General features: G+C 46.5%; 1 protein-coding gene across 1 annotated transcript in view; it reads right to left on the bottom strand.

The window, feature by feature from the left end:
- The window catches only part of LOC119385426 (ATP-dependent translocase ABCB1-like), a 132,463-nt gene that overhangs the window by 79,953 nt on the left and 26,541 nt on the right, over positions 1-25,969 (bottom strand). Inside the window, exons 7-10 of the mRNA XM_049413986.1 lie at positions 19,614-19,739; positions 13,079-13,282; positions 9,319-9,499; positions 1,855-2,009 (exon numbers count right to left, since the gene is read on the bottom strand). Of these exons, the coding sequence (XP_049269943.1) occupies positions 1,855-2,009; positions 9,319-9,499; positions 13,079-13,282; positions 19,614-19,739 (666 nt within the window). The remainder of the gene's footprint in view (positions 1-1,854; positions 2,010-9,318; positions 9,500-13,078; positions 13,283-19,613; positions 19,740-25,969) is intronic.

Here is a 25,969-nt window from a genome sequence, read left to right as displayed (position 1 = left end):
TATTTCCGTGGCGCGTCGTGATCGTCGCAGACAACGCTACTATCCTCTTGTTGCGCTGCTTGTTTTGGCATCCAAAGACGACGCAGTAGTGCCCAGACGAGCTCTTATACGCTGAAGCGGCGTGAACGGATACTTTTTTGAACTTTAAAGCCTGAGAACTGCAGCTTGCCCTGTTTACTTGGTGCAGCCCGCACGCGCCTTGGCAGCTCGGTCAGCCCAGCGTCTAGGTGCGAGAATATCCGCTCGGCTCGCCAGCAGCCTGGGTGCGAGACAGGCGTGCTCTGGTGTATAGACCTTTTCACAAGAGAAAAAACGCCGCCATGCTGGGCTGCGCGCGGGAGTACAAAGGCCGAGGTCACAGCCAGTGCATTTTTGGGGGGTCACGCCTATTTAGCGTAGCCCAGAGAGGATTATGGCGGCGCCCAGGTAGCCGTCTGTGAAAAGGTCTATACAGGCTCGCTAGGATTTTTGAGCCTTCGACAAGGTCACGAGAGCGCGCCAAGTGATGCGATGATATAAGCTCGCTTAGGCGCGCCATGACACGGATGACGGCGGCACATGAAGGCACCAAACGTAGCCTCTGTGATCGGATCCGGGAGCGCACCGGAGCCCATCGCGGAGGCCGTGCACCAAAGGCCGCTTGGGAGCAGTTTCGGCGCAATAATGCGTTTTGGAGCAGGATGGCGCAGCAGAAGCGGATTGGCGCAGCGTGGAGCAAATGGCGCAGCACTTCCACCCCTGTGTATGTAACCGATCCGTTACACGTATAGCCACTGCCTTTCGCAAACCGCCCCGAATGTCTGGGAAGCTTCCGGAGCCACCAGCGATAAGGCTCGAATGTTCGATGCCGCATGTATAAATGCCGACGTGCCTTGCCGCGGTAGTTTTTCGACGGCCGACGCCATGTTCGCCGCTATCAGTGTACAGCGTGTATTGCAGTCGTTTAGTTTTCATTTCCCGGGCACAGGTTCACCCAAATAAGGGTTTCATCTTGAAAACGCCGATTGCTGCCTTCGTCAACGTTACGACCACGTGACAGTATGATTTACATAAAACGTGGCAAAGCTGGCAGATTAGAAACTTTCTGTTTTGCACGGCCCCCTGCAGAGCATAAATTAGGCATGTAGTGTATGGTCACTCAATTTTTATTATTCTTAGCGACAATATCTGGACTCTACGTATGCAGCATACCTCATTACTGCGGAACCATTTTGGACGAATAACGTCGTCATCTGTCAGCGTTTTGATATGTGTATGTTGCTTCCGTAAGTACCTCCTCATAAGCGGCGGCTGCACTCAGCAAGAAATGGCATCTTTTTTTGGGTGGTGTTCCTGTTGGCGCAATGATCGATGACATCTGAGCAATCAGATTGGTTTTAGACTTCTTACAACAACGGTTACATACAAGAGCGGCTGCTTGAACGAATTTGGTGCTCGCATCAATGTGTCAAAGAAGGCGGCACACATCCACAGGCAAAATCACTCTAGGATGGCAATGTTAGACGCGCGTAGCTCTCAATAGAAACAACACTTGTTGAATGTATATTTTTTAAAAGCATTCAGTGACAGCTACTGTCTACTCGTTATTTTGACAAACAAGACAAGGTGTTCTATGAAAACGCAGTTTTAACCAGCTGAACACACAGGCAAGAGCGCTGTCAGTCGTTCTCTTGCACTGGTATGCCGTCTGTCACGCTATGGTAGATTCAAGACATGTCGCACCAACGCGCCTACGCTTCAACTTTAGCAGCATATAATGGATCCAAGAACTGTGGGCCCCCTCATTAGGCAATACAGCCACCAAGAAGTGCTGTACACGAGCTATGCGGACAGAAACACCAGCAATTACGGTACCTGCGTGGTGATGAGGTCGATGTATGGTGCCGAACCCTTCTTGATGAGCTCGGTGTGACTGCCCATGTCCACCACGCGTCCCGCTCTCATTACGATCACGCGGTCGGCACAGCGAATCGTTGATAACCGCTGGGCCATTATGAGCGCCGTGCGCCCTGCGCGAGCCTGGGGGAAATTTACCTCATTATTATGATAGAGTGCAATAGGAATATTTTTTTTAAAACGCCGTGCTGTTCGTAATTTGGAAGCTAAGGTCATAACAGGCAACTGTGGAAATTTACGCCGAATAGGACAGTGGGGTGACCAGGCTCTGCAAGCATAAAACTGTCGAGCGAAATAAAATCAAGCGAAATCGGTAGCCGAACGCAAGAACATCATGCGACAAATGCTGCTGAAAGATAGCCGTAGGTACCTTGTAATTTCTTTAGTCCTCAGCCTTATTGAGCTCATCTATTTACGCCATAAAAGTTCGAGTATGTCATTGTTGTCCTAATTAGAGCCCAGCTACCACTCACCTTGCACATTTGGGAATTTTTGTGGCGCCTCTCCCCACGGTGAACTGAACCACGGTGAACTGAATGTTGCCCAATCACATAATATGCAATGAGGCTTTCCCGCACAAAATATTGCGAACATATTCGCATTACGCGTTATAGTTATTGTCAGTTAAACTCTAAATTTCCAAATATGGCGTTTTTAGGTTTATAGAAAACCCGGCAGATCACGCACACTGCGGGAATCGGTGTAATGCGAAGCAGTCCGCGAGAAACCACACACACCGCACTGTTTAGCTCCGAGGCAAATCAACTGATTCATGTCATGACATGTTATTCACTATTGCATGTTTGTCGTGCGTAGATGTACAGTCGCAACGGAAAAAGATTACCAGGTACAAGTGATTTTTCGGTGGAGTGGCGGAACCGTGACACGCGGCGCGGTTGTTCCCGAGCGCCTCGACAGTCAGTGCCAAGCACATAATTTTCTCAAGCGGGGTTGTGTGGCAGGAAGCGACTCATCGCCATTTCCGCTTTTCGAAAGCACATTCAGGAAATTGGTCGATATTTAGATTTAAAAAAAAAACAGTTACTCGCAACGCCAGCGCGACGAATAAATAAGTTCAGTTTCGCCGCAAGTTCGAAGTAATGAATGCGAGAGCAAGAAGTTACAATATTACACAAGGCAAGGCTAGCAACTAACTTCTTTAGGATCACCCGTCACGGTGGTCTTGTGGTTACGGTGGTCAATTGCTGACCCGCAGGTCGCGGGATCGAGTCCCGAGCGCAGCGGGCGCGTTTTCTATGGAGCCGAAAGTGCTTGAGGCCTGTGAGCTTACATTGAGGCGCACGTTAAAGAACCCCAGACGGTCGAAATTTCCGGAGCCCTCCACTAAGGCGTCTCCCATAATGATATGGGGGTTTTGGGACGTTAAACCCCAACAATTATTGCTATTGAACTTCTTCAGAGTCCGATCTGGCGCAACTCTACACAATGCTGGCGTAAAGCAATACGGCCGCTCCAGGGAGCGCAACGGTTTTCGTGCTGTCTGTCGCCTCAACGCGAAATAAGCGGCCACAGCACGCAGTACAAGGGTAGGCGCCGTCTACTCATATCTGTGGCGTTTTTTTTTTTTCAAAAAGAGCCAAGTGCACTTTAACTTGGCTAACGGAAAAAAGCGCATTTTTTCTTCCAATGATAATATGGTCCGGCCTACTCCAACGTATTTTTGCCCGTGTGTTCATGTCCCCTAAATACCTCAAATCTATATTGCGGCTAAAATATATCATTCCCTATCGTCGGTATTCAGGAATAAAATTTGTACTTGGCTGTCATAGATTGGAACATTTCATTTGCGCTTGAATTAGCTCGTAAACGAAGTCGAAAGCTATTGGAATGTACGGTACTGCAATATTTTGCGATAAAATTAACATAATCTTTGTGCTTCCATCGGCGCCGTCCTTCGTCACATGGGCGTAATGGCGATGGCTAGACTTGAATAGTGAGTGGTCCTTCCTGGCAAAAGGCGCACTATTCTGGACTCTCTAGGTCCACCGTGAGTCCAACACTAAGAGGCAAAATGAAGTAGAAAAGGGGGCCTCTTACTCTTCATATTCGAGTTTTGCCCTACAACACCACCTCCTTCAGAAAGTTCCAACTCGCCCTAGAGAAACTAACTGTGGAACGTAAACACGATAGCAAAACAACTAAGACACAAATGAAACAGGTTGGAGGAGACCATGTTGGTTGTTTTGGTCACGATTGCTGACGCAGCGCTAGTTTAATGAATGTGGCTCAGTTGGATTGAAACAGATGCAGGATTTGGCTCATTTTTGTTTAGAAACTGCCTTTGAGTTCAGGTCACTATCGGGAATTGTCCCATTGTGATTCGAAATCTATTAGAAGTTAAAGATACTTAGATGCGCTTTACGCTCCCGTGAAATTTGGCAAAGTTTCGGTTTCTGCATTTGGCTCTCTTAGAAAAAAAAAAAACGCCACATCTGTCGAGATAGTGCGCGCGCGAATGCGCCCTTTTCTGCAAAGTTAGCAGTTGCTGTCCGCGCGAAGTCGCCCCCCACCGGCACCCTTTCGTGCTCCATCACCCGACAGCGCAGGCCGGCGCTTTTCATCGCTGCTTGAGCCGCACTCGCCTGCAGCCTTCGCAAGACTTCACTAGCATAGAACATACACGACGCGCAGGGCGATGTTATCAATTTTTAACATGATAGCGATGACAGGTTTCATGTTAGCGGAGCTTAAACACCCTTTTATACATGCTTCGCCCCTCCCCAATTTTTTTCATTAACTGAAGCCACTCACGGAGTTGACCAGATTGCCCATTTCTTAATTGCTCAAAGTGGTCTACAAGGTAATTTAGGCCGGAATTCATGGCCACTAAAGCACGAATATTTCAAGATATAATAAGAGCAGCAAGTATACTGAGAATTAATCTGTATGGGACTGTATGGTCTAGCAGGAGTGGAGCGTAGGCAGAATGCGAGGCACGTCTAGTGATCATACAAGCAGCCTCTCCTCTGATTTGTCCAATCATGAAGGGCAACAAGAGACGGAAAGTCGCGCATAAAATACGCGAGTAAGCGGATATGTATGGGTCGCGGAAGTTCAGCGTAAAGAAGCTGGAGCCTTTAATTAAATTCTCTTTATTGACATTCTGCCAATCCCAATTGGTTTCTGTCAAAAAGGGCGAAAAAAATGCTGCATAAAAAAAGCTATCAACATAAATTTACGGTTTTGCAGGATAATTTGCATTTGATGGGAGGAAGTCTTACAACGTAAATGCAAAGACATTCAACCCATACTCTTGACATTTCATAACGACACAGTAATTACACAACTACTCAGTTAGAGAAGTGTACACGGCTTTAGCTACTCAGTGGCACATGTGGTTTTCATAAAATGATAAATGTCGATGGTGATGACCACACCAGATGGTTCATATTGCTGAAGACCTCAACTCCCTCACAATCAAGTCGTGGTTTTCGGACGTACAACGCTAACTATTATTATAAGATTAGTAATGGTGACAATGTTGTGGAATGGTCGTTGGCGCTGCGCACCTGTCTTCGCTGACCGGGAATACTTTGTTTGGATTCTGCGGTCGAGTGCGGCGCAAACACTTCATTTCCAATTCTTTTGTCATCTGCTCTGTGTATTTTGCTGATGTCGCTTGGGTGACGGCGATGCCATTATTTAAGTTTTCGCGGACCTTGCTATGAAACACCTGTGTTAAGGGAGAACATGTCAGTTAGTTTTCTTTGGCTTCTTGATCTAGTTTGATAAAACTTGCTGAGTTTGTGTACATTTCTGTGGTGATTTCAAATGCGCAATTATTTTCCTAGTATACTGCGTAGCTGGTAAAATACTAAATATTTAATTTGCTTTCGAGGAGCAAGATTTTTTCCTAAACAGAGGGCAACACAATAAAGCAACATATCTCCATAATCGGGAATTAGAACTGTGTTCAGCAGAACAAAAAAGAATGTTCTAAACGCATTTACACAAATGCTACGGTATGTCGAGCATTTGTGCGCAAAATCGCATCTTGACATTGACTCACTCGTAAATGTTACAGACCCCACCTCTTGTCGAAATGATTTGAGAACATCCATTGTTGTTCTGCTGCACACACTTCCGATTCTAGGTGATTGCGATATGCTGAATAACTTTGCAACTCTCTTGGTTGAGGAAAAATCTTGCTCCCCAATAGCCACATGAAATATTTTTATTTTATAAAAACTACACAAAATACTTGAAAAACATTCCATATGTGAAATCAGCTCACCGTTACACTATAAATCAGCAGGCTTCAGCAAAATCAGTGATGAAATAAAAGAAAATTTAAGACCAGTGTTCCTCCTAAATTAAATTTCTCCACTGGGACGGGAGAGAGCTTAAAGGGACCCGACGACACTTTTCCAAATAGCCATGGAAAGGCTTCACAAATGGAGCTTATTTCCTCACGAATCGACCACTGCAAAAAGTTTTAGAATCCGTCCAGTACGAGCGGAGTTACAAAGATTTGTCGCACGCTGTAATTGCTTTCTCTCTTCTGTCACCCCGATGAGCGCACTGAAAGTTAGGCAGGGAGTGATGGCACGGGGGAAAGAAGTTACCTCACGTGCCATCATAACCTTGAGCGCGGCTTACGTTCAATGGTATCGCGAGCGAGCGTGCGGACACGTGGGGGCATACCGCGGCGGCTAGAGTAACAACGCAGCTCGCGATGTTCAAATGAGCCAATGGCCGTTGAATTTGGGTATGTTGACGGCGAGCTGGCCGGCGCACGGACAGACAGAAAAGCAGTCTACGACGGCAATAATGTTAAAGATAGTTTATTGGGCTAACTTGCGCCCGAAAGCAAGCCAAAACGAACAGCTCGCCGTTCGGGCACACTGTTGTTCTCGCCGGCTCGGCGCCGGCGAAAACAGTGTGCCCGAACGGCGGCTGTCAGAATGCTTAGGGGCGGATGCGGCGATCCCTTATCTTGTACCTACGTCGCAGCACATTCGGGCTTCAGGTTGGCGAACGTCTACTCTTGATCACATGCAAGAAACATGTTCAAGCGGATAAAGAAGTCGATAACACATTTCAGTGCCGTTTCTTCTGAACGCACGTGGCCATATGGCGTGGTCATTTGGGTATATAGCCTCATTTCTGAAAAGTCACAGTTTTGCCTCAAGGGCGAAACAATGAATGCGACAGCAAGAAAGTGGAATGTCACAGGAATAACGGCAAGCAGCTAGAAACTTGGTGCGCGCTGCTCAAGCACAAATGACGCAGGAAAACAAAACACACATAATAATAATAATAATATCTGGTGTTTAACGTCCCAAAACCACGATTTGATTATGAGAGACGCCGTAGTGGAGGGCTCCGGAAATTTCGACCACCTGGGGTTCTTTAACGTGCACCTAAATCTAAGTACACGGGCCTCAAACATTTTCGCCTCCATCGAAAATGCAGCCGCCGCGGCAACAAAACACACAAGGGGAGTGTGTTTGTCACAGCTCGACACTTGCAGCTTGCGTCCTTTTTTGTGTCGAACACAAAAGGACGCACGACAAGAACGCATAGGTATACACCGGACGAGCGCAAACAACTGTCAGAGTTGTTACTTCAACTAGCCCCTACCTTGGCTCTTCTAGCGAGCAACGCACTTTTTCGCAGAGGCGGCTGCTGCAGCGAGCAAAGTGACCTTCGTACAGTCTACAGCTTCTACGCAAATTTTGCGGGGAAAGCAGAAGACGTGCAAATCTCCCCTCCCCTCTCACGAGATAAGCACGCGAGCACGGTTGGCGCCATGTGTGTCGAAGTATAAGTCGGAGGCGCACATTTAAACTCCGGCGAAACCCTAGAGTTAGAGAACTGGAGACCAAGAAATTTGCGAGCCGCCAGGGCGCATACGCAGAACGCAAGCCGCTCTCAGACTCTTGCGCTCGCGTTGTACCAAGAGCCTGAGCACCCTCCTGTGGGCGGCGAATAAAACCGGAGAGCGTGCGACCTCAAGAGAAGAAAATAAAGACGGCGCTTGACAATGGCACGTAACGCCACGGCTCTCGTTCCCTGCTGGCGTCCATTCTGGTCACTAAAAACCTCATTTGGGTTTAGTTGGCGCATATTCCTTTGGCAAACACACTTCTTTGTCCCTGCACCCATCTGAATATATTTTCACGTCTTAGAGTATCTAATACACTATCATCTTTGTTACACGTTTTGGTTTAGAGCTACTGCTGTGTGCGCATGTGCGGTAAGGTTGCCTTGGGCTTATATATGCATTGGCCTACGAAAGAATAAGCAGACTTAGCGCTTGTGTCGTATGTTTCTTTTCTCCGTGAGTGTATTGTGCGTTTGCGCTGTAATTTTAGCCTCAAGATTCTGGTCACGGTGTAAGATAGATACTCTGATTCTGGTTTAGCCGTCTGGTTTCTTCTCTCCTTTGGCATAAGCCTACAAGAACCGAAGCGTTCCCACTAGCTCGCGCCACGACGAGCCACAGGACACTCTTTTTCCGTGACCGACTGGGCACGAGTGGCGCGGCGCTACAACTCCAATATGGAAGACTAGCGTGGGTCGCCAGCGATACGACGCAAACGCAGCGCGGGCAACGATGCAGCATGGCGTGCGTCTCGCGTAATTTTAATTGCGTCACTTGTGGCGTCCCGAGCGTCTCACCCAACTTCGCGTGCGTTTGTATTCTGTCGTTAGTATCCCGAAGAAGCAATGACGCATGGCGTAATTGTCTAAGGCAGCGCGCTGCGGAGCGAGGGGTCGCAGGTTGGGATCTCCGGTCGCGCGCTTCAGCAATTTCGTCTTGTGAATTTTTCTTTGTAGCTTTTTTAGATATACATACAGATACATATATCCGGGACATGATGGCGACGGCAAGTATCCGTCCAGTGTATCCATACAATTGCTATCGCAATAAAAGAACGAACGATTTCTAGCTGACTTTGAGAATTAATAGTGAATTCCAGGCTGCGTGCTGTGCGATAATCTTTGGCTTCCGTGTCCTCTTTACCTCGACTATCGACCGGCGGTCTGATTCTGATTTTTCTGAATAAGTGCTGCAGGGCCCCTTTAAGGGACCAACAATTTTTTATCTGCAGCTCAGAGACCACCTCCATGCGTACGCATGCCAGTTCCACCCGATCTGGCTGAAGAATGCTGCAAGCTTATGATCATGGCACTTATGGTGCCAGCCAAACAACGCCCATTTGTGGCGACGGGGAAGCGAAGGAAATGTGCAGTCTTACATTGAGAAAACTAGTGCTTCAGCAAGTGTAAGTATTGTCTGAACACACACGTCTACATTTTTCAAAACAAAGGTAAAAATATCCCTAATAAATGAACTGAATGAATGCTTTCGACGCCAAAATAAACAAAAAAACCTGCGCAATCACATTCATATTTTTCCGAAATGGCAAGCTTGCATTTCAAAAGAACAGATGCCTCGACGCACTTTGTCCAGGGCCACCTGCACTGCCATGTCTGCCTCGGAGTCTAGCGTGCTCGGCTGGTCGTCGAGCAGGAAGATGCGTGGGTTTCGCACCATGGCACGTGCGATGCCAAGCCGCTGAGTCTCACTCGAGTTCAAGGGATGACCGTGAGGGCCGACCATCGTGTCGTACTTCTGCAAGAATGCATTTTTCTTTTCTTACTGATCGCCTCGTCAGCGCGTGCACATTCTACAGAGCCATCTCGTCAGACGCCATCACATTCTATTTTTGTCCAGCTTGACATCCTACTTGTCTCCGTTGGAAAAATGAGCATTGTTTTTTCATCAATTTCATAATGGTATTCACTATCATGTGATCTAAAAGAAATAATGCGGATTCATGCTTTTCAGTGAAAATTAAAAATGTGTTTATTGAATGTATAACTGCTGCGTTCCACTAAATTTGTTATGTACGTATGCAATTCGCTAAGTGCTAACCTGAACGTTTAGTAATGTCCTTGTTATAAGTAACACTTCAAAAAGCTATTGCTGTTTTTTTACGCTATTTAGTTTTTCCAATTTATTAAGATAGGAAGTCGCGCATGCGGTTTGTAACCTTGGGACCTCCGCCTGTATATTTACCTGCAATGTATCACCTTTTTAACGTGGCTAATAAAGATAGATTGATTGATTGATAGATTGATTGATTGATTGATTCATTCATTCATTCATTTATTGAGCCTACTAATTGCACATTTCTTTAGGAAGGCGTTTCTGCGAGGACAAACCAGATGATTTACGCTAAATAGCAGCTCACATACTACCGGGACTTCTATTTGCATATGAAGAGCTTCTGCGGTTTCACGAAAAAAACTTCCCAGAATAGCTAGGCAGATTTGAAGATCAGTAAAAGGCTTTTAACAGCGAAGCTGTTTATGGCAGCCGTCCGTCGCAATCCGCGAACAGAAAACTATCATCATCATCAACCGGCACGCACTATCATCGTCCTCTTTTCCTCTTCTGCTTCGCTCCCGGAACACGCGCGTAATAGAATTACTCGAAAGGAGGAGAAAGCGAGTACACAAAGAGAGAAAGAAAGAGAGAGAGGGAGAAAAAAATAGATAGAAAGAAAAAGAGATGTATAGACTAGGCCATAAATCATAACTTCTTTGTGAAGTAGGACAACACCCACTACGCTATTATTCGTCTTTCTGCGGATAAGCGAGGTACCGGCTACACATCTGTAAGCTAATGCGTGCACCTTGTTGATGCTACATGAGGCTCATAACAATGAAGAATTATGGCTGAGCACATTGCGGTGGGTAGGAAGCATTAAGCCACACACTCGTGGCACAATTTGCATTGTGTGATGAATGGTTCTTATTTTACTCTTCTGCCACGCTATATTACATAGGTCAAGGCGATTCCTTGCCCGACATAATGCTTCTATAGAGTCTTTTTGCAAATGAGTTGCAAGCACCAGCGTGGCTCTGTGGTAGAATAATCGACTGCTACGCAGAGAGTCCGGGTTGAAATCCCATTCCATCCTGGGTTTTCATGTCTACCGGTTACTTTAAGTCTATTGGTTACGCCACCGACGGCGACGCCGCTCAACGCAGGAACGGACGCCTAAGAGAACGCTCTAATAAAGAGAAACAGAGACCACGTAGCACTGCATTTCCTTCAGGCTTGGCACCAATAATGCGAAGCTGACTTCATTTTTTTTTTTTTTTGCGGCAAGCAAATTCTAGTTTTCGAGTGACCAGCATCGCTGTCACGAAGTAGAAGTGTGTTATTCGTTTTTCGTGTTGAATTACAGCTACTGTGGTCGCTGTAATAATACGGCAATCCGCCATAATATTAGGGAATCTTGAATCCCGCATATCATGATGGCAAAAACAGCGCTTTAAGACAGGATGCAAGAAAAGGAGCACGCACACTGTGCTGCTCATTGTGAAATATCATTTATATTTCGTCTCGCAAGTTTATCATAATTTATTCACCCCACCAACCTCTACGCCGGCCTTAATGCATTTGAAGTCCCCTGGTAACCATTCCGTAGTTACCATCACTTGTCTTCCCTACGCATTACGTTAGCCACCAACGCCCACCATTTTTATCTTTTCGTCAACAAGAATATTAGCAACTACTCTGTTCTCTTATTGGCCGTGTTCTCTTCCTAATCATACAGCTATAATTTCTCGTTTAATCGTACGCTGCATGTGCCATAATTTCTGACGGCACCCCCTGACCAAATAAAATTTCTTTGTCCATCCGCCCTCTTCGACGCGAACTTGCGCTTCCTATTCGCAAACTGCGCTGAGTGTGAGATGATCCATCGCCTTGTGGCATCTCACGTTGAGGACAAATCATCAGGCAAATTTTGTCCTTATTGGCACGATCAGCTATTTGTCTAGCGACGCCTGCTAAGCGTAACGCGCCCAGAATTGAACAATGGTTCTCTGAAATAGTGCAATATAGTGACGGATACATTGCTTTCGAAGCGTCAGGACATACACCCGAAGCAAGCACCAGCGTCAGCTAGGAAATTACGGGGCACACTGCGCAGGACAAAGACTTTATCAACTGGAGGCGGACGGCACTTGCTTGTATAGGTTGCAGTTTTTTCGGTGCTACCGTCTCCTCATTTCACTCGCCCAACGCGCAGACGCCAAGAAGATGCTGAGCATACGATGCGGCTCGGATGAATACATCGTGAGAGATTTTCGCCGTTTCTGTTGGCTAAAGAGCTCCTCCGCAGGGCTGAAGGAAACTTCTGAGATGAAGTATGTAGGTAGTTATATTCAGTATGTGGGTCCCCTAATACTGCGTGCCTTATAATCACACATTGGTTTTGCATCGTGCTACCACAGAATTAAAACATTGCGCTAAAGCAGGCGTCTTCGACTGCAGCTGCGTCCTTCCTTCTAAGGAGAATATACGGGCATCGCAGAGAGAAGTATTGCTTGCGCAAGATCATCTGTATTAGACTAAAAAATACACAGTGTCATAAATCACACTGCACACGAAAGTAAATGCTCACTCTAGAATAAAGCTCTGGTAAGGCATATCAGTTCTTCGTCAGAAGCCTTCGAGGAGCGTGGCATAGAGGGCCTTACATGTCATTTTGCTTGTCTGTACTGATGATAAGTACACTTATTTTTAAAAGATGTTGGGCTGGTTGTTTCATGCTGAGGAAAAGGTAACGACACAATCCAAGGTGAAGAAAAACAAGAGGGCGGGAAAGAGCGTCACTTGCAACTGGATTTACTTAAACAAAGGCTCCCTTTTATACACATTTTATATACATTGGAGACAGGTGCGCAGATCAATGATGTACAATGACATCTTTGCGAAATGGGGCTTTCAAAAAATTGCGCTTCTGCTCTACGCAGGGTACAACCATCTCGTGCAATGTAGGCCTTCAATTGTGCACGCGCCACAGTGTTCATGCTCCGAGTATGGACCGGATCTTACAAATATTCGCATACTCGGAAGGAGCATGAACGCTGTGGCACGTGAACAATTGGAGGCCTACATTGCACGAGATGGTTGTACCCTGCGTAGAGCAGAAGCGCAATTTTTTGAAAGCCTGATTTCGTAAACAAGTGACTGCACATCATTGTTCTGCGCACCTGTCTGCAATGCAGATAAAAAGGAGCATTTCTTTAAATAAATCCCGTTGCAAGTGACGATCTTTCCTGTCCTCTTGTTTTTCTTCACTTTGGGTTGCGTCCTTACCTTTTCCTCAATAAGTAAGCTGCGCGTATTTACCTTGGGCAGCTTGAGCACGAAGTGGTGCGCGTTGGCGGCGATGGCGGCTTGTTCGATGTCGTGCTGCGTGGCAGTGCCAAGACCAAGGCGGATGTTGTCGGACACCGTCGCGTCAAAAAGGACGGGCCGCTCACCCACCACGCCCATCTGCCCTCGCAACCAGCCTATGTTGTAGGAGCGTATATCCTTCTGATCCACCAGGATCTGCACACAGAAATGTATCGCAGTGAATACCTTCTGAATGCATAAATATGCCCCGAATGGTAGTATTCAGTAGACGCGGAGTACAAATTGGTACCTCCTGACGTACGCCGCCGCTAAAGAAATAAATCTGATGCCACAGTAACTCTTGGCTAAAAGCGCTCATTGCAAGTCATTTTGTCATCTTTTCATTCATACTATTTTTGCTAAAAGGAAAAATGTAGGCACTCTCGAACGAAAGTGCGATAGCGCGCAATGGCGATGGTCAGGAACATTTAGAAACTATGATAGGAAGCACACCCGGCATTCAGAATGCGGCAGAGTGGACGGGTGCCTCGTTAACGGCGATGAGAGTGTCAGCCTCATTGGTCAAGCGATGTGCAGTGAGCGAAATACGGCGCCGTTTTAGCGCGGCATCTGCACGCTGTCGCATGGAGTCCATCCTCTAGTTGCGTGCAGCACGTCGCCTGCTGGCGCCGTCGCTGCCGGGGCGCTTGTTGTACCGTGCTCGTGCGCTTGCAATAGGAGTGCTCGCTCCTTTCCTGCCCTTGCTCAGGTGCGGCGTGGGTCTCGTTGCGTCAACAAGCCGAGGGCAAGTTCATTTCGTTTCAGCTACGGACGAGCACTCCGCGTCTCCGCGACGCACAATGCGGTCCAACATATGGAAGCAGACGACAGCGAATGACGCCGCGATGCGTTTGGACCATGGAAATTATAAGGAAACAGCGCTGAACACAACACGCCAGCGCTGGTGTTGTGTCCAGCATAGGCGTACGCATGAAGAGGCCAGCACAATCATCTGAGAAGGGTGCGACGTCTGTCTCATACCTTTCCTCAGCCGGTCCTGTCCCGACATTGTGTAAGTGTAAGGTTATAGTCATGCAGGGTTTTGACGATAATGGAAGTCGAACACCACTGATTTCGCATTCCGAGAGCTGTTTATCTCCCATTTTACCCACAGAAAGCCAGGTACCAATGAGGAGCCGTTGCAGAAGCACGCCATCACATCATTTTCATAAGCTTGTTTGATTCGAACTCGATCAAAGGGGGGGGGGGTGCTGCCGTGCGACATCACATGTGGAATCCGACATCACATGTGGAATTCCACATCCTAATGTGGAATCCTGCGTACGCTTACGGTGCCCACTCTACCTCAGTCTTCTTTAGTTCTCGTTTGTTTGTGTGTGTGCGTGTTGTTTGCTTATATTCGCCATGAATCAATGCCAGCTCATTCACTTCTCGATCCTAATCAATGTTTGATTAGTAGTTTATTAATGTACCGTACACTTCCATCAGCGCTGTGCCACACGCGCTGCTCAGCCGATTGCCCAAGTCTCTTATCGTGTTGAAGCTGTGCTCTATTGATGGGTTCATGGGCGGCCCTCACCAATCTAATGCGTTGCAGGGTTTATCTATTACGGCATCGCCACAGCGAGTGGCGTCGAAGTCGGAATCCTTCACCGGTATTTCTCTGCACACTCCGTAATGAATCTCGTCAGGTTATCATTCATTGCGTCAACCTTAGCGCTGACGCAATGAATGATGATCTGACGAGCATCATTACAGAGTGTGCAGTGGAAGTCGGAGGTACAGTCATTAAACAGAACACTGGAAAGCTCTCCTAGGAGACGAAAAACCTTATTAAGAAACGTCAAAACATGAAAGCCTCAAACACAACGGACAAAATAGAACTGACATCGCTTTCGAAGTTAGTCAATAGGCGCAATGTAGCCGACATACGAAGATATAACATGGAGAGAATTGAACAGACTATAAAGAACAGGTGCAGCCTCAAGAGGTGATGAGAAAACTGGGCGTAGGCAAAAACCAGATGTATGCACTAAGGGACAAGGAAGGCAACGTCACTAACAATGTGAATAGGATAGTTTAAGTGACTGAGGGGTTTTACAGAGATCTTTACAGAGATCTTTACAGCATCCGGGACAACCAGGGCGGTAATGACTGAAGTAGTCGTAGGCCAGAGGAAGTGCACATCCCACCAGTAACGACAGGGGAGGTAAATAAAGCGTTAGACGGAATGAAAAGAGGCAGAGCCGCTGGTGAATTTCAGTAAAATCAGATCTGTCGAAAGACGGGGGACAGATTGTGTAACAAAAACTGGCCACCTTGTATACGAAATGTTTCTTAATGGTGAGGGTACTAGAATCTTAGAAGAATGCTAATATCTTAATCCCCAGGAAAGGGGACGTCGAAGACTTGAAAATTACAGGCCTATCTGCTTACTGTCAGTTGTCTACAAGCTGTTTACAGAGATGGTAGCTAAGAAATTAGGACAACATTGGAATTAAATCAACCAAATGACCAAACAGTATTTCGTACAGGCTACTGGACGGTAGGCCAAATTCACGCTATCAGTCAGGTTATAGAAAATGCGCGCAATATATCAAGCCCCTATATATAGCCTACATAGATTACGTGAAGGCGTTTGATTCGGTCGAGATGTCAGCAGTAATGCAACCACTGCGGCTCTACAGCCAACATAATCCTCCGTACAGATAGTGCAAAAATCCCAATAAAGAATGGTGTAAGGCAGGGAGACACGATCTCCCGAATGCTATTCACCGCATGCTTACTGGAAGTTTTCAGAGCCCTATATTGGGAAGGATTACAATAGAAGTTAATGGAGAGTACCATATTAATGAAAACAGACAATACGGCCAGAGATATGAGACCTTAGTAACCTGTGATCGGCTGATGACATTGCATTGATGAGCAGCTCAGGGAACGAACTGCAACTCATGATTACTGAATCAGACAAGACAAGCAGAATGGTAGGTCTAAAAATAATATGTAGAAAACCATGGTAATGTGCAACAGTCTCGGAAGAGAGCAGCGCTTTGTGATAGGTAGCGACGCACAGGAATGTGTAAAGGAATACTTAGGCCAGTTAGTAACCGCGGAGCCGAACCATCCGACTGAAGTAACTAGAAGAATAAGGATGGAATAAAGCACATTTGGCAAGCATTCTCAAAACATGAATGGTAGTTTACCACCATCACTCAAGAGGAAAACATATAACAGCTGCATCTTACCGGTACTTACCAAGGGAGCAGAAATCTCGAGGCTTACAAAGAATTTTCAACTTAAACTGAGGACGATGCAGCGAGCAATGATAGGTGTAACCTTAAGAGACAAGAAGAGAGCAGAGTGGTTCAGGGAACAAACGGGCGTTAAGGACATCTTAGTCGAAATGAAGAAGAAATGAACATGGGCAGGGCATGTAGCACGCAGGCATGATAACCGCTGGTCATTAGGAGTAACTGACTGGATTGCAAACGCGCGAGGGGTAGACAAAGTTAGCTGGGCAGGTGAGATTAAGAAGTTCGCGGGTGTAGCGTGGCAGCAGCAAGCACAAGACCAGGATGATTGGCGGAACATGTGAGAGGCCTTTGCCCTGCAGTGGGCATAGTCAGGCTGATGATGATAATGATTTATTTGCACTTGCTGAAAAGACGAAAGGCCCTATGCGGGATATTTTGGGGTACGGCCTTATCTCAAGTTCAGAGGCGCAATAGCTCTATGCATCTGATAGCAATCGCGGCAAGCTCTAACCAGCGGACAAAGGACGAGCCACTACGACAGGGAATACAGAAGGCTCTCTGAAGTCTTGAGGCGATGATTTCCGAGAGGCATGGAGCAGCCGAGTATTAGGCTTGCAGCAGGTTCAGAAGTGACGAAGGAAGCAGTAAAATCACAACATTGGCGCTATGTAACAGTTTGTATGTTTAACATGAAAGTAGCGTGATGTACGCTTTACTGACTCGTATTTTGACCGGGCAGGGCTGCGCTACAAAGGCATACGAATCCAACGCACGCATGTTCGAGCGCCGAAGTAGCTACACTGTCCGCTACGCTGTAGAATCGCAGCAGTAAAGAGCTTTAGTTTGTCTGTAGATTTCCTAACGCTTGCAGGTACCAGATTACCGGAACCGTTGACGGCGGCAGCAGCAGCGGCGGAGCCGGTAGCGACATCTTGTGGCGTTTTATCCGACTACAATACACGCCTAGTGCGCGCCGACGGAAGCGCATAGGTGGCGAACTTGCTCATTAATTACTCTCGGGAAAGTAAGCAAACGGCCGCCGTAGTTACCTACGTCGTTATACGCATGTTTCCGCGTTGTTCACACTTTCCGTAATGAAATAAGCAACGTTCGTCGTATGTGTGGGGGCCGAAACTTCAAGGGATGTCGAATAACGAGTGCTGTAGGGTGGGGAGCTCAAACACCTACAAAAACTCGCCCGCAACACGGTTTTACTCATTTACCGCAAGGCCTCGTGAGCCAGAAGGACAGACGCAATGGACCGCCGTCCCCGTCCCTTGGGAAAGGCGACCCGCTTCTTCATTTTGTCAGTTAATGCGTCGCTTAATGTTTTCATGCTTTCGTTCTGCCATATCGGTGCTCGTTGGACGACTCGATCATGCTGACAGTGGTATGCAACGAAAGTTATCGCAGCCTGAGCCTGTGTTAGTTCGGTTTAGCGGCCGGGAATATCGCTCAAACGTATTGTATTTACTATTTGCAGAAACAGCAGCGCAGCAATGGCTCAATTCAGGAAGAACAAGTGATCGATACGTCGCATATGTAAACAAAACAAAGCGGATGTTCACCATGATCTGCACCTTATAGCTTAGCCTTGTTACTCTGGTGTGCACGACGCACCTTGGCATGCATGCGGAGTGGGTTACCCTGAATATCATTACCACTGCCACTGATCCTCTTAGTGCGGAAGCAATCGCCGGACAGATTTCAAGGGCTGACTTATCGGCCCCACGAAACGCGCCACGAAAGCACGGACAATTTAAGAGTAGGTCATTTTAGTGCGCCAGAGAACGCCGGTTGTGGTCCAGAGAACGGGTCAGGGCCAAGGGTAGATAACAAAAACAAAATATTTTCACCGGCTTGACGATTCACTCCACGTAGCCCTGACGGTTCGCTCTGCTTCGCAGTTGGTAATCACAGGTCTCCTTGGCAACCCTCTTCAAAACTCGTCACTGCTTCCACGGCGTCATCTCCTGATATTTCAAATTCCGACTGACCGCACTACATCATCAAACAAGACGTCTTCTCTGGTCGAGTGTACGACGCTATCACTTGAATAAGGTAACCGCTTCACTGACTGACTCCTCACTGACTGACCCTCCGTCGCTTCCGTCGCCGCGCGCCTGGGTTAGGGAAGCTTCTACATCATTCGTCTATGTGTAGCACAGCCGGCATAGCAAAAGCTAGGGAAGGGACTAGACCCGTCCGATTCGCCTGCGGAATCAGACGGCGCCGCTTTGATTTTTCGAATTCTCCCGATCTTGCGAGGCGTTAGGTTGCCTCGACGGCGTCTTCTGCAGAGAGGTTAAGGGGCGCGCTTTTGGTGCATTTTGATACATGTTTTATCGATAGTTGTGCTGTCACGCTCGAACCGTCGGCGCCGGGTTCTCACGCCGTCGTTTGAAATCGGTGACACGCGCTTATTAAGCGCTCGTTCGTGACAAACACCGGGCACAAGTCCACTTTCGTAGAGGCCCGCGCCTGTCCTGCAGCTGGCAGCGCAGAATTGGTTGTCTGGCGCCCGAACGAAGGGGAAAGCGCAGCCGAGAACTACAGCCACACCCTCGTAGGCAAAGCTACGCAAAGCACTGTCGTCTGCTCCGATTACGGTGCAGCCGACACCGTCGACGGCGCCCGCTAGGTGGCCATCAGTGGCCCCTCTATATGCGGTGCACAACGCGTATTGTATTTTTTGTTTTCTCGGTCGCATTTCTTTTCTTGTCGAAAAAAAACAATGAGGATAATGTCAGGTGATAATTACCTAACCGCCAACGTAAAGTCAGTAAGCCGGTAAGTCGCTATATTATGTTTGTGCGTCTCCGCTTAGGCTCTGCATCATCACGTGTCGCTACCAGGGTTGTCCCTCTCGTTCACACCTCCGGTAACCCGACCAGAACTCGTGACGAACGTTGTTTACGAAGTCTCCTCGCACGATGACCTCAACGTTTATTGCTTCAATTTCCAATTCGGCGCTTTCACGAACTTCAAAACTTCAATTTCAAATACTTTTTAAGCTGCATTTGTGGTTGATATTGTACAGATGGCACCTCTATGTTCCGATCAGTGCGATCTAAGAGTCAAATTGTGTTCGAAGTTTTGTGTAACCAACAAATCTCACTGCACTCTATCGGGAATAACTAGAGGTTGTGGTGAAATGTGCTCCAGGCCATAGTTCACTATGATAGACATCCCTATAATCAGAATTTCCAAATATCCAGTAAGTGAATCTTTTTTACCTAAACGGCGGAGCGCTTAGCCGAGTCAGAGCCCACCTGTCCATCAGTGACGTCGTAGAATCGCTGCATAAGGCTGATAATGGTGCTCTTGCCGCACTTCTGCCTCCCAATGACAGCGACCGTCTCTCCTGGATCGATGGACATCGAGAAGTTGTGCAGTGCCTGCGGTGCAAAATAAACGTATGTACTACGAGGACGCGCTCAGTGAAAATACGTCCACCATGAGAGCAATACACAATAGCTTAGGGCCTCTTATGACTCGTAATGGAACATATCCGAAGAGCATGAAGTATACAGCGTACGTCCATTTTACTGACGAAGAACTATAATCTCGGCTCAGTGTGTAAATTTCAAGTGTAAATTTGAGGGCTCATGTGCACAGCCATCCTGAGCGCTTTCTAATCAAAATAATTGAAGCACAGTATTCTGACTGATTTATGAGGCGCCTTGCACGAGATTGTTTGTGGCATATGTATCTTATGGATCGACGTGTATTTCTAAGTTTAGCAGTTGTCTGCTCACCATGGGCTAACCAGGCACGTCAGCAACACTGGCGGTTAAAGAGAGTGGTCTAACGTAACGTCAATGCACATGTTCGAGCACATACGTCAGTATTTTCAAAAAGAAGTGCACTTTACCGATCGATGATGTGAATGTCATGTAACTTTCGTCAGAGTATTCCTCCGGAGTCAAGCAACGCTTGAATATAGCTTCTTTAATCAAAGGAATACAAATGTAACGTTTATTAGAGTGCTGTAAAAGCGGAGCCAACACTGGAACCACAGACGTTAACCTGCCATGACGTCTGTATCGTATGAGTGCATCTGTAGTGTTTCTTGCTCTGTTATAAAGTTAGATAGCCAACACCACAACGGCAATTGACGTCGCACCGATATTACGCTTGCGTAGGGTGTTTTTTCAAAGCAGTTTCTATTCCTGGCGTGGCTCGGTGGTAGAATACCTGACTTCCAAGCAGAATGCCTGGGTTCGATTCCTGCTGGAATCAGTTTTTATTATTTGCATTTTTTATTACCAATGTATGTCCTCGCCGTTCGTGGGTAGATGTAAACTGTCAATCACCTGTGGCGCATAACCGTACACCACGGCCCGTGGTAAACGGGTGTGTGCCACACTTGTCTGGAGGAAGGGGTTTGACGACGTACCCGACAGGATATTGACGTTATTCATGTCGTGACCAGATAGTCGTATTCGTCAAGCGGTGTTAAGCTCCCATGATAATTTTCTCTACACCAAGTTAAGGAGGCTCTCCCGAGATCACCCAGACGTAGGCGGCTGGATAGACAGATACGTAGATACATCTAGGTATCTATCTATCTTTCGATAGAAACGCTCAAAGTGCCTTGATTCGCTAAGAAATGCTTTGCAATTACCATGCTTTGCAATTACCGAGAAAAAATACTGGTCGAAGAAACATGGATATGCATTGACATATGCGACGCAACAGCCCTCGCATTGTCGATCGCGCGAACTCGCCTATCGTGGAACACTAAAGATTACCGCAATGGCAGAGCAACGCGCCTATCCTCTGCGCGTTGTTAGCGTAAGGGCGTTAACGTTCATCCCAAGTAGTACTTCGTTAGCGAGATCACGTGCGGCCTTTCGCGCATGCTCATCACACAAGGGTCCCACGGTAAATTCGAAGATTTGAAAATGACGATTCTGGTTTATAGGAAAAACATGCGTACTTCATAAATGTAATGTAACCTTTGTTTTTATTTGGAAGTGCTGCCACAGTTAAAAAATCGGAATTGAACGAGCAGCAAAGATGTATCGGGAACAACAGTTGAAAATGCATTGCAATAGGGGACGAATCAGAATTACTAAAATATATCATTATGATATACGAGAAGGCATAACAGTAGGAAAATAAGTAAGCGACAGGTAGAGTGAATAAACTGTGGTGAACGTTTAAAGTCATAACGTATGGAAGCGTAGCCAGAAATTTTTTTCGGGGGAGGGGGGGTTCAACCATACTTTATGTATGTTCGTGCGTGCGTTTGTATGTGCGCGTGTATATATACGCAAGCAAAACTGAAAAATTTCGGGGGGGGGGGGAGGTTGAACCCCCCCCCCCCTTGGCTACACCCCTGCACAGCGCGTAATACAGGACGAACCACTTGAAGAAGCACGCACGGACAGCGCTGTCCGTGTTTGCTTCTTCGAGTGTTTCGTCCTGTATTCCGCGCTGTGCAATTCCATACGTTAGGAATCAAGACCAACTTGCCCGACTTTCCGTTTTGTTGTTTAAAGTCAACTGATTAGTTCAAACGGAATGACGCAGCCTGATGATGCTGATTAGTTTTGAGCATGACTGAGTGCTTGGCGTAGAAGAGTTATTACATTTCGCCACAGCAGAAATGAAAACACTACAGCCGAGAATCACAACCGCAGGTTCACAGTGCGGCATAGAGGGCCACAGGAAACTCCATAGCAAGTGTGAATATGTGCAACGGTTTCATAATTGCTGTTATAAATGAACGAAAAACTTGTTAGATAGCATTTTGAAGGATTGTGGCGGATTGAAATAGTCCCCATTTTACAGGGATCAATGGGTTGTTTTCGGCGCGTGGCCACTGGTAAAGAGCCGCAGCTGGTCTTCAGGGCGGGGCAAGGTCTTTCGCTCTCTAAGGGATGTGATGGGGGAGATCATGTTGGAGCATCCACACGAACACAGAGGGATTACGAATCCTAAAATGAGATAAAGAATATCTGCTCAAAGATCATTGACCGGTCAGAAGGCCATATTAGTCAAAATTCATGGCTATAGGAGCAGCTCTGACCTCTGCGCCGCTCCCAGCCATGACGGCCAGGTCTGTTGAGCAAGTTTGTACGACATTGCAAGAGGAGCACTGAAATGAGAACATAAGCGAAGTCGACAACACCGGTGTTGTCTTTTATTTTCAGTACAATAGAAAATGTTATCTTTCCTTTTTTGGAGGTTTGCAAGAGCGAAGTACATTCACCAGTGTATTATGCGACGTGCACGGTAAAGTGATGCGGCGACGATGACGACGAGGCAGCAGAGGCATGAGTGCTCCGAACAAGCTTTAAAGGGGTACTGACACAATATTTCGCGGCCGAGATAGCCTGCGGGATCGATTCACGTGAACATGCGTATATCATCTGCAAAATACCAACAGGGTGATTCCACGAGAGATCGAACATGCCTGTCCGGTCGCATTTTTTGTTTTGTCTGGGTTTTTTATATGTTGTGTGGGCACATTCAAAGTGCACGGAACTGAAAATTTTATTTCCAAGAAACGCTCCCAGCGCGCCAAAAAAATATTTGAAGGTGGTGGCACGTGCCTCCTGTTTTTGCTCACTGCAGTGTTTTCGGATTTCACGGCCGAATTTAGCGCGAACTATAAACGATGTGTCGAAAATTTCTTTTGCTGGTTTTAATACGCATTACTGTGAATTACATCCATGCTTTTTTTATGCCGTTCTCAAAAAGAAGAAAATGTGAAAAAATGGCAAACACGGCCGAAATCAAAAAAGGGTCCTAAGTTTGAGGCGCCTTGGCGCCTTTACTATTTCAAACAAAAACTTGAAAACAGTGTCAACCATAGAAAAGAGCCTTTGCAACATTTATACGGAAGATCATTTTCCTACGGGCAGCGCAAAAAAAGAAAAAAATAGTTAAAGAAGCGAGTTTTTTCAAAAAAGTACATTTTCAAAAAATAAAATAAAAGAAACTCCGGTCTCAATTTTGACGGCAGTTTTTTATCGAAGAGCGTTTATGTCAATGAACACACGGTTTTAATATCATATGTCCTCATTTGCTTTGTTTACGAGATATAACTGGCCAAAGTGACCCTTGCTGTGAGTGCTCACTTCAGTGCGACTGATGGTTGTTAATAGCTTGCATTGTGCGTAAATCGCAGTTTCTGCTGCAGCAAAACCTTGCTCTGGTGGCTTTTCGTCAAGAAAAATGTGTTCTCAGATTTTATTTGGTTCTACCGTGTGCGAAAGTGGGCTGCTGCCGCCCTCTAAAGGGTGATTCCACGAGAGATCGAACATGCCTGTCCGGTCGATATTTTTGTTGTGCCTGGGTTTTTTATATGTTATGTGGGCACATTCAAAGTGCACGGAACCCAAAATTTTATTTCCAAGAAATGCTCCCAGCGTGCCAAAAAAGTATTTGAAGGTGGCGGCGCAGACCTCCTGTTTTTGTTCACTGCAATGTTTTGGGATTTCACGGCCGAATTTAACGCGAACTATAAACGATGTGTCGAAAATTTTCTTGTTGGCTTTAATACGCATTACTGTGAATTACATCCATGCTTTTTTCCAAGTATTTCAAGGAGCCTTTGCAACATTTATGCGGAAGATCGTTTTCCTACAGGCAGCGCGATATAAGAAGAAAATAGTTAAAGAAGCGAGCTTTCTTTCAAAAAAGTTTTTCGAAAAATAAAACAACTCAGGCCTCAGTTTTGACATTTTTTTGTCGAAGAGCGCTTATGTCAGTGAAAACACCGTGTTAATATGTATGTCCTCATTTGCCTTGTTCACGATGTTTAACGGGCCAAAATTACCCTTGCTCACCCAGAGAGCTTCTGCCAGCTCCCTCCGAAACGACATGGGAGACCTTAATACGGTCCCCCGACGAAAAACTGCAGAAAGCAGTCATTGCATGGGCAGAAGAGGTCGCCGCAGACAAGCGGACAGCTCCAAACCCATGAAATTTCTTTTGAATAAAGTTGTATCCTCCTCCTGCTGTGTGTGCTCACTTCAGTGCGATCGATAGTTGTCATCAGCTTGCATTGCACTTAAATGTAGTTTTAATTATTTTCCTGCAGTAAAACCTTGCTCTGGTGTCTTGTCGTCAAGAAAAATGCATTCTCAAACTTTAATTGTGTCTAGCGTGTGTGGGAGTGGGCTGCTGCCGCTCTCTAAAGGCCGAACGCGTACGCAGTTTGCAGCTTACAACCTCAACTTACCCGCCAGTATTCGTTAATCAGAAGCACACGAGACACCGCGAACACATGGTTTAGGTCACTTTGTCAAAACTCTCCTTGCACACGGAATAAAGCATTTGTATGCAGCGAAGGCCAACTTAATCTGTAACTAAATGCCACAATCAGCAGGCGCGCTGTTATGCAGTTGTTTTCTCACTGCCTGCTTGTTCCCTTCCATTACGTGCATTGTACGCTCTAACCATCTTCCCCATTCGACGCACACTGTGCCTAAACAACATTTGTAAAAAAGTGAGCTCAATGATTTCCGAGCCGTTTATTTCACTTCCCGCTATCACATGTTTTCGGCGTCGCAGATAACGTCTTCCTGTATCATCTCGACCTTTGCCTCAGCGTTTCAGCAGCCAGAAAACGTGCGGTGCGGCATGATTAAGCCGTGAGTGGCCGAAGCTGCCCAATTTATGATGTTTTGTTGCCCCTTTACTAAAGTGCTTTCCCACGTCGAGGACAGCAAAGGTCATTGGTGGCACCAGACGGACATTACCCTTAGTTTTGACAATGAGTGCGGCCTACAAATTAAATCTTACAGCCCAAAGCGCTTAGACACCCTTAGTCATAAAATCTTAAACCGTAAGCTGTTCTGGAAAGGCATTCATGACAGCTGCGCAGATGTGAGATAATTTGTGCGGCGCCGTTCAGTATAAACGTTTCGACTTGCTCTAGGTCTAGCTGTTCACTACACGCGATGCGCGCGGCCCATGGCTACGTGTGATTGTTCTGTGCCGATTATTTACGCGTTCACAAAAAGAAGATTGCTGAGGAAAACGTCTTCGTTGCGCAAATTTTTTTTCTTTGCTCTTTTTGTTGTTGCCCACCTCCAGAAGCTACTGTCATAGGCTGAGGATCTCGCGACACCTGCGAGGTCTGCTTGCATTGCTTTAGGCTCCTCAAGGAAAACCTGTCTACATCTAACCGCGATGAGGTAGACCAGGCATTCCTTCAGGAAGAAGAAGTGGTTGATATCTTGAACAGGCGCGCCCATGCCCATCTTTCCTCTGATGATTGTAGGCGAGGTTGTAGGCTGCAAACTGTTTTCACGTCAGCCATTTAGAGGGCGGCAGCAGACCACTTTTGCACACGCTAGACACAAATAAAATCTGGGAACACATTTTTCTTGACGAAAAGCCACCAGACCAAGGTTTTGCTGCAGCAGAACAAATAAAACTACGATTTACGCACAATGCAAGCTATTAACAACCATCAGTCGCACTGAAGTGAGCAGTCACAGCAAGGGTCACTTTGGCCAGTTATATCTCGTAAACAAAGCAAATGAGGACATATGATATTAAAACCGTGTGTTCATTGACATAAACGCTCTTCGATAAAAAATTGCCGTCAAAATTGAGACCGGAGTTTTTTTTATTTTATTTTTTGAAAATGTACTTTTTTGAAAAA

This window comes from Rhipicephalus sanguineus, chromosome 3, assembly GCF_013339695.2.
Source record: "Rhipicephalus sanguineus isolate Rsan-2018 chromosome 3, BIME_Rsan_1.4, whole genome shotgun sequence".
Taxonomy (NCBI): domain Eukaryota; kingdom Metazoa; phylum Arthropoda; class Arachnida; order Ixodida; family Ixodidae; genus Rhipicephalus; species Rhipicephalus sanguineus.
The sequence above is the reverse complement of the archived record's forward strand: the minus strand, read 5'-3'. Positions and strand labels throughout refer to the sequence as shown.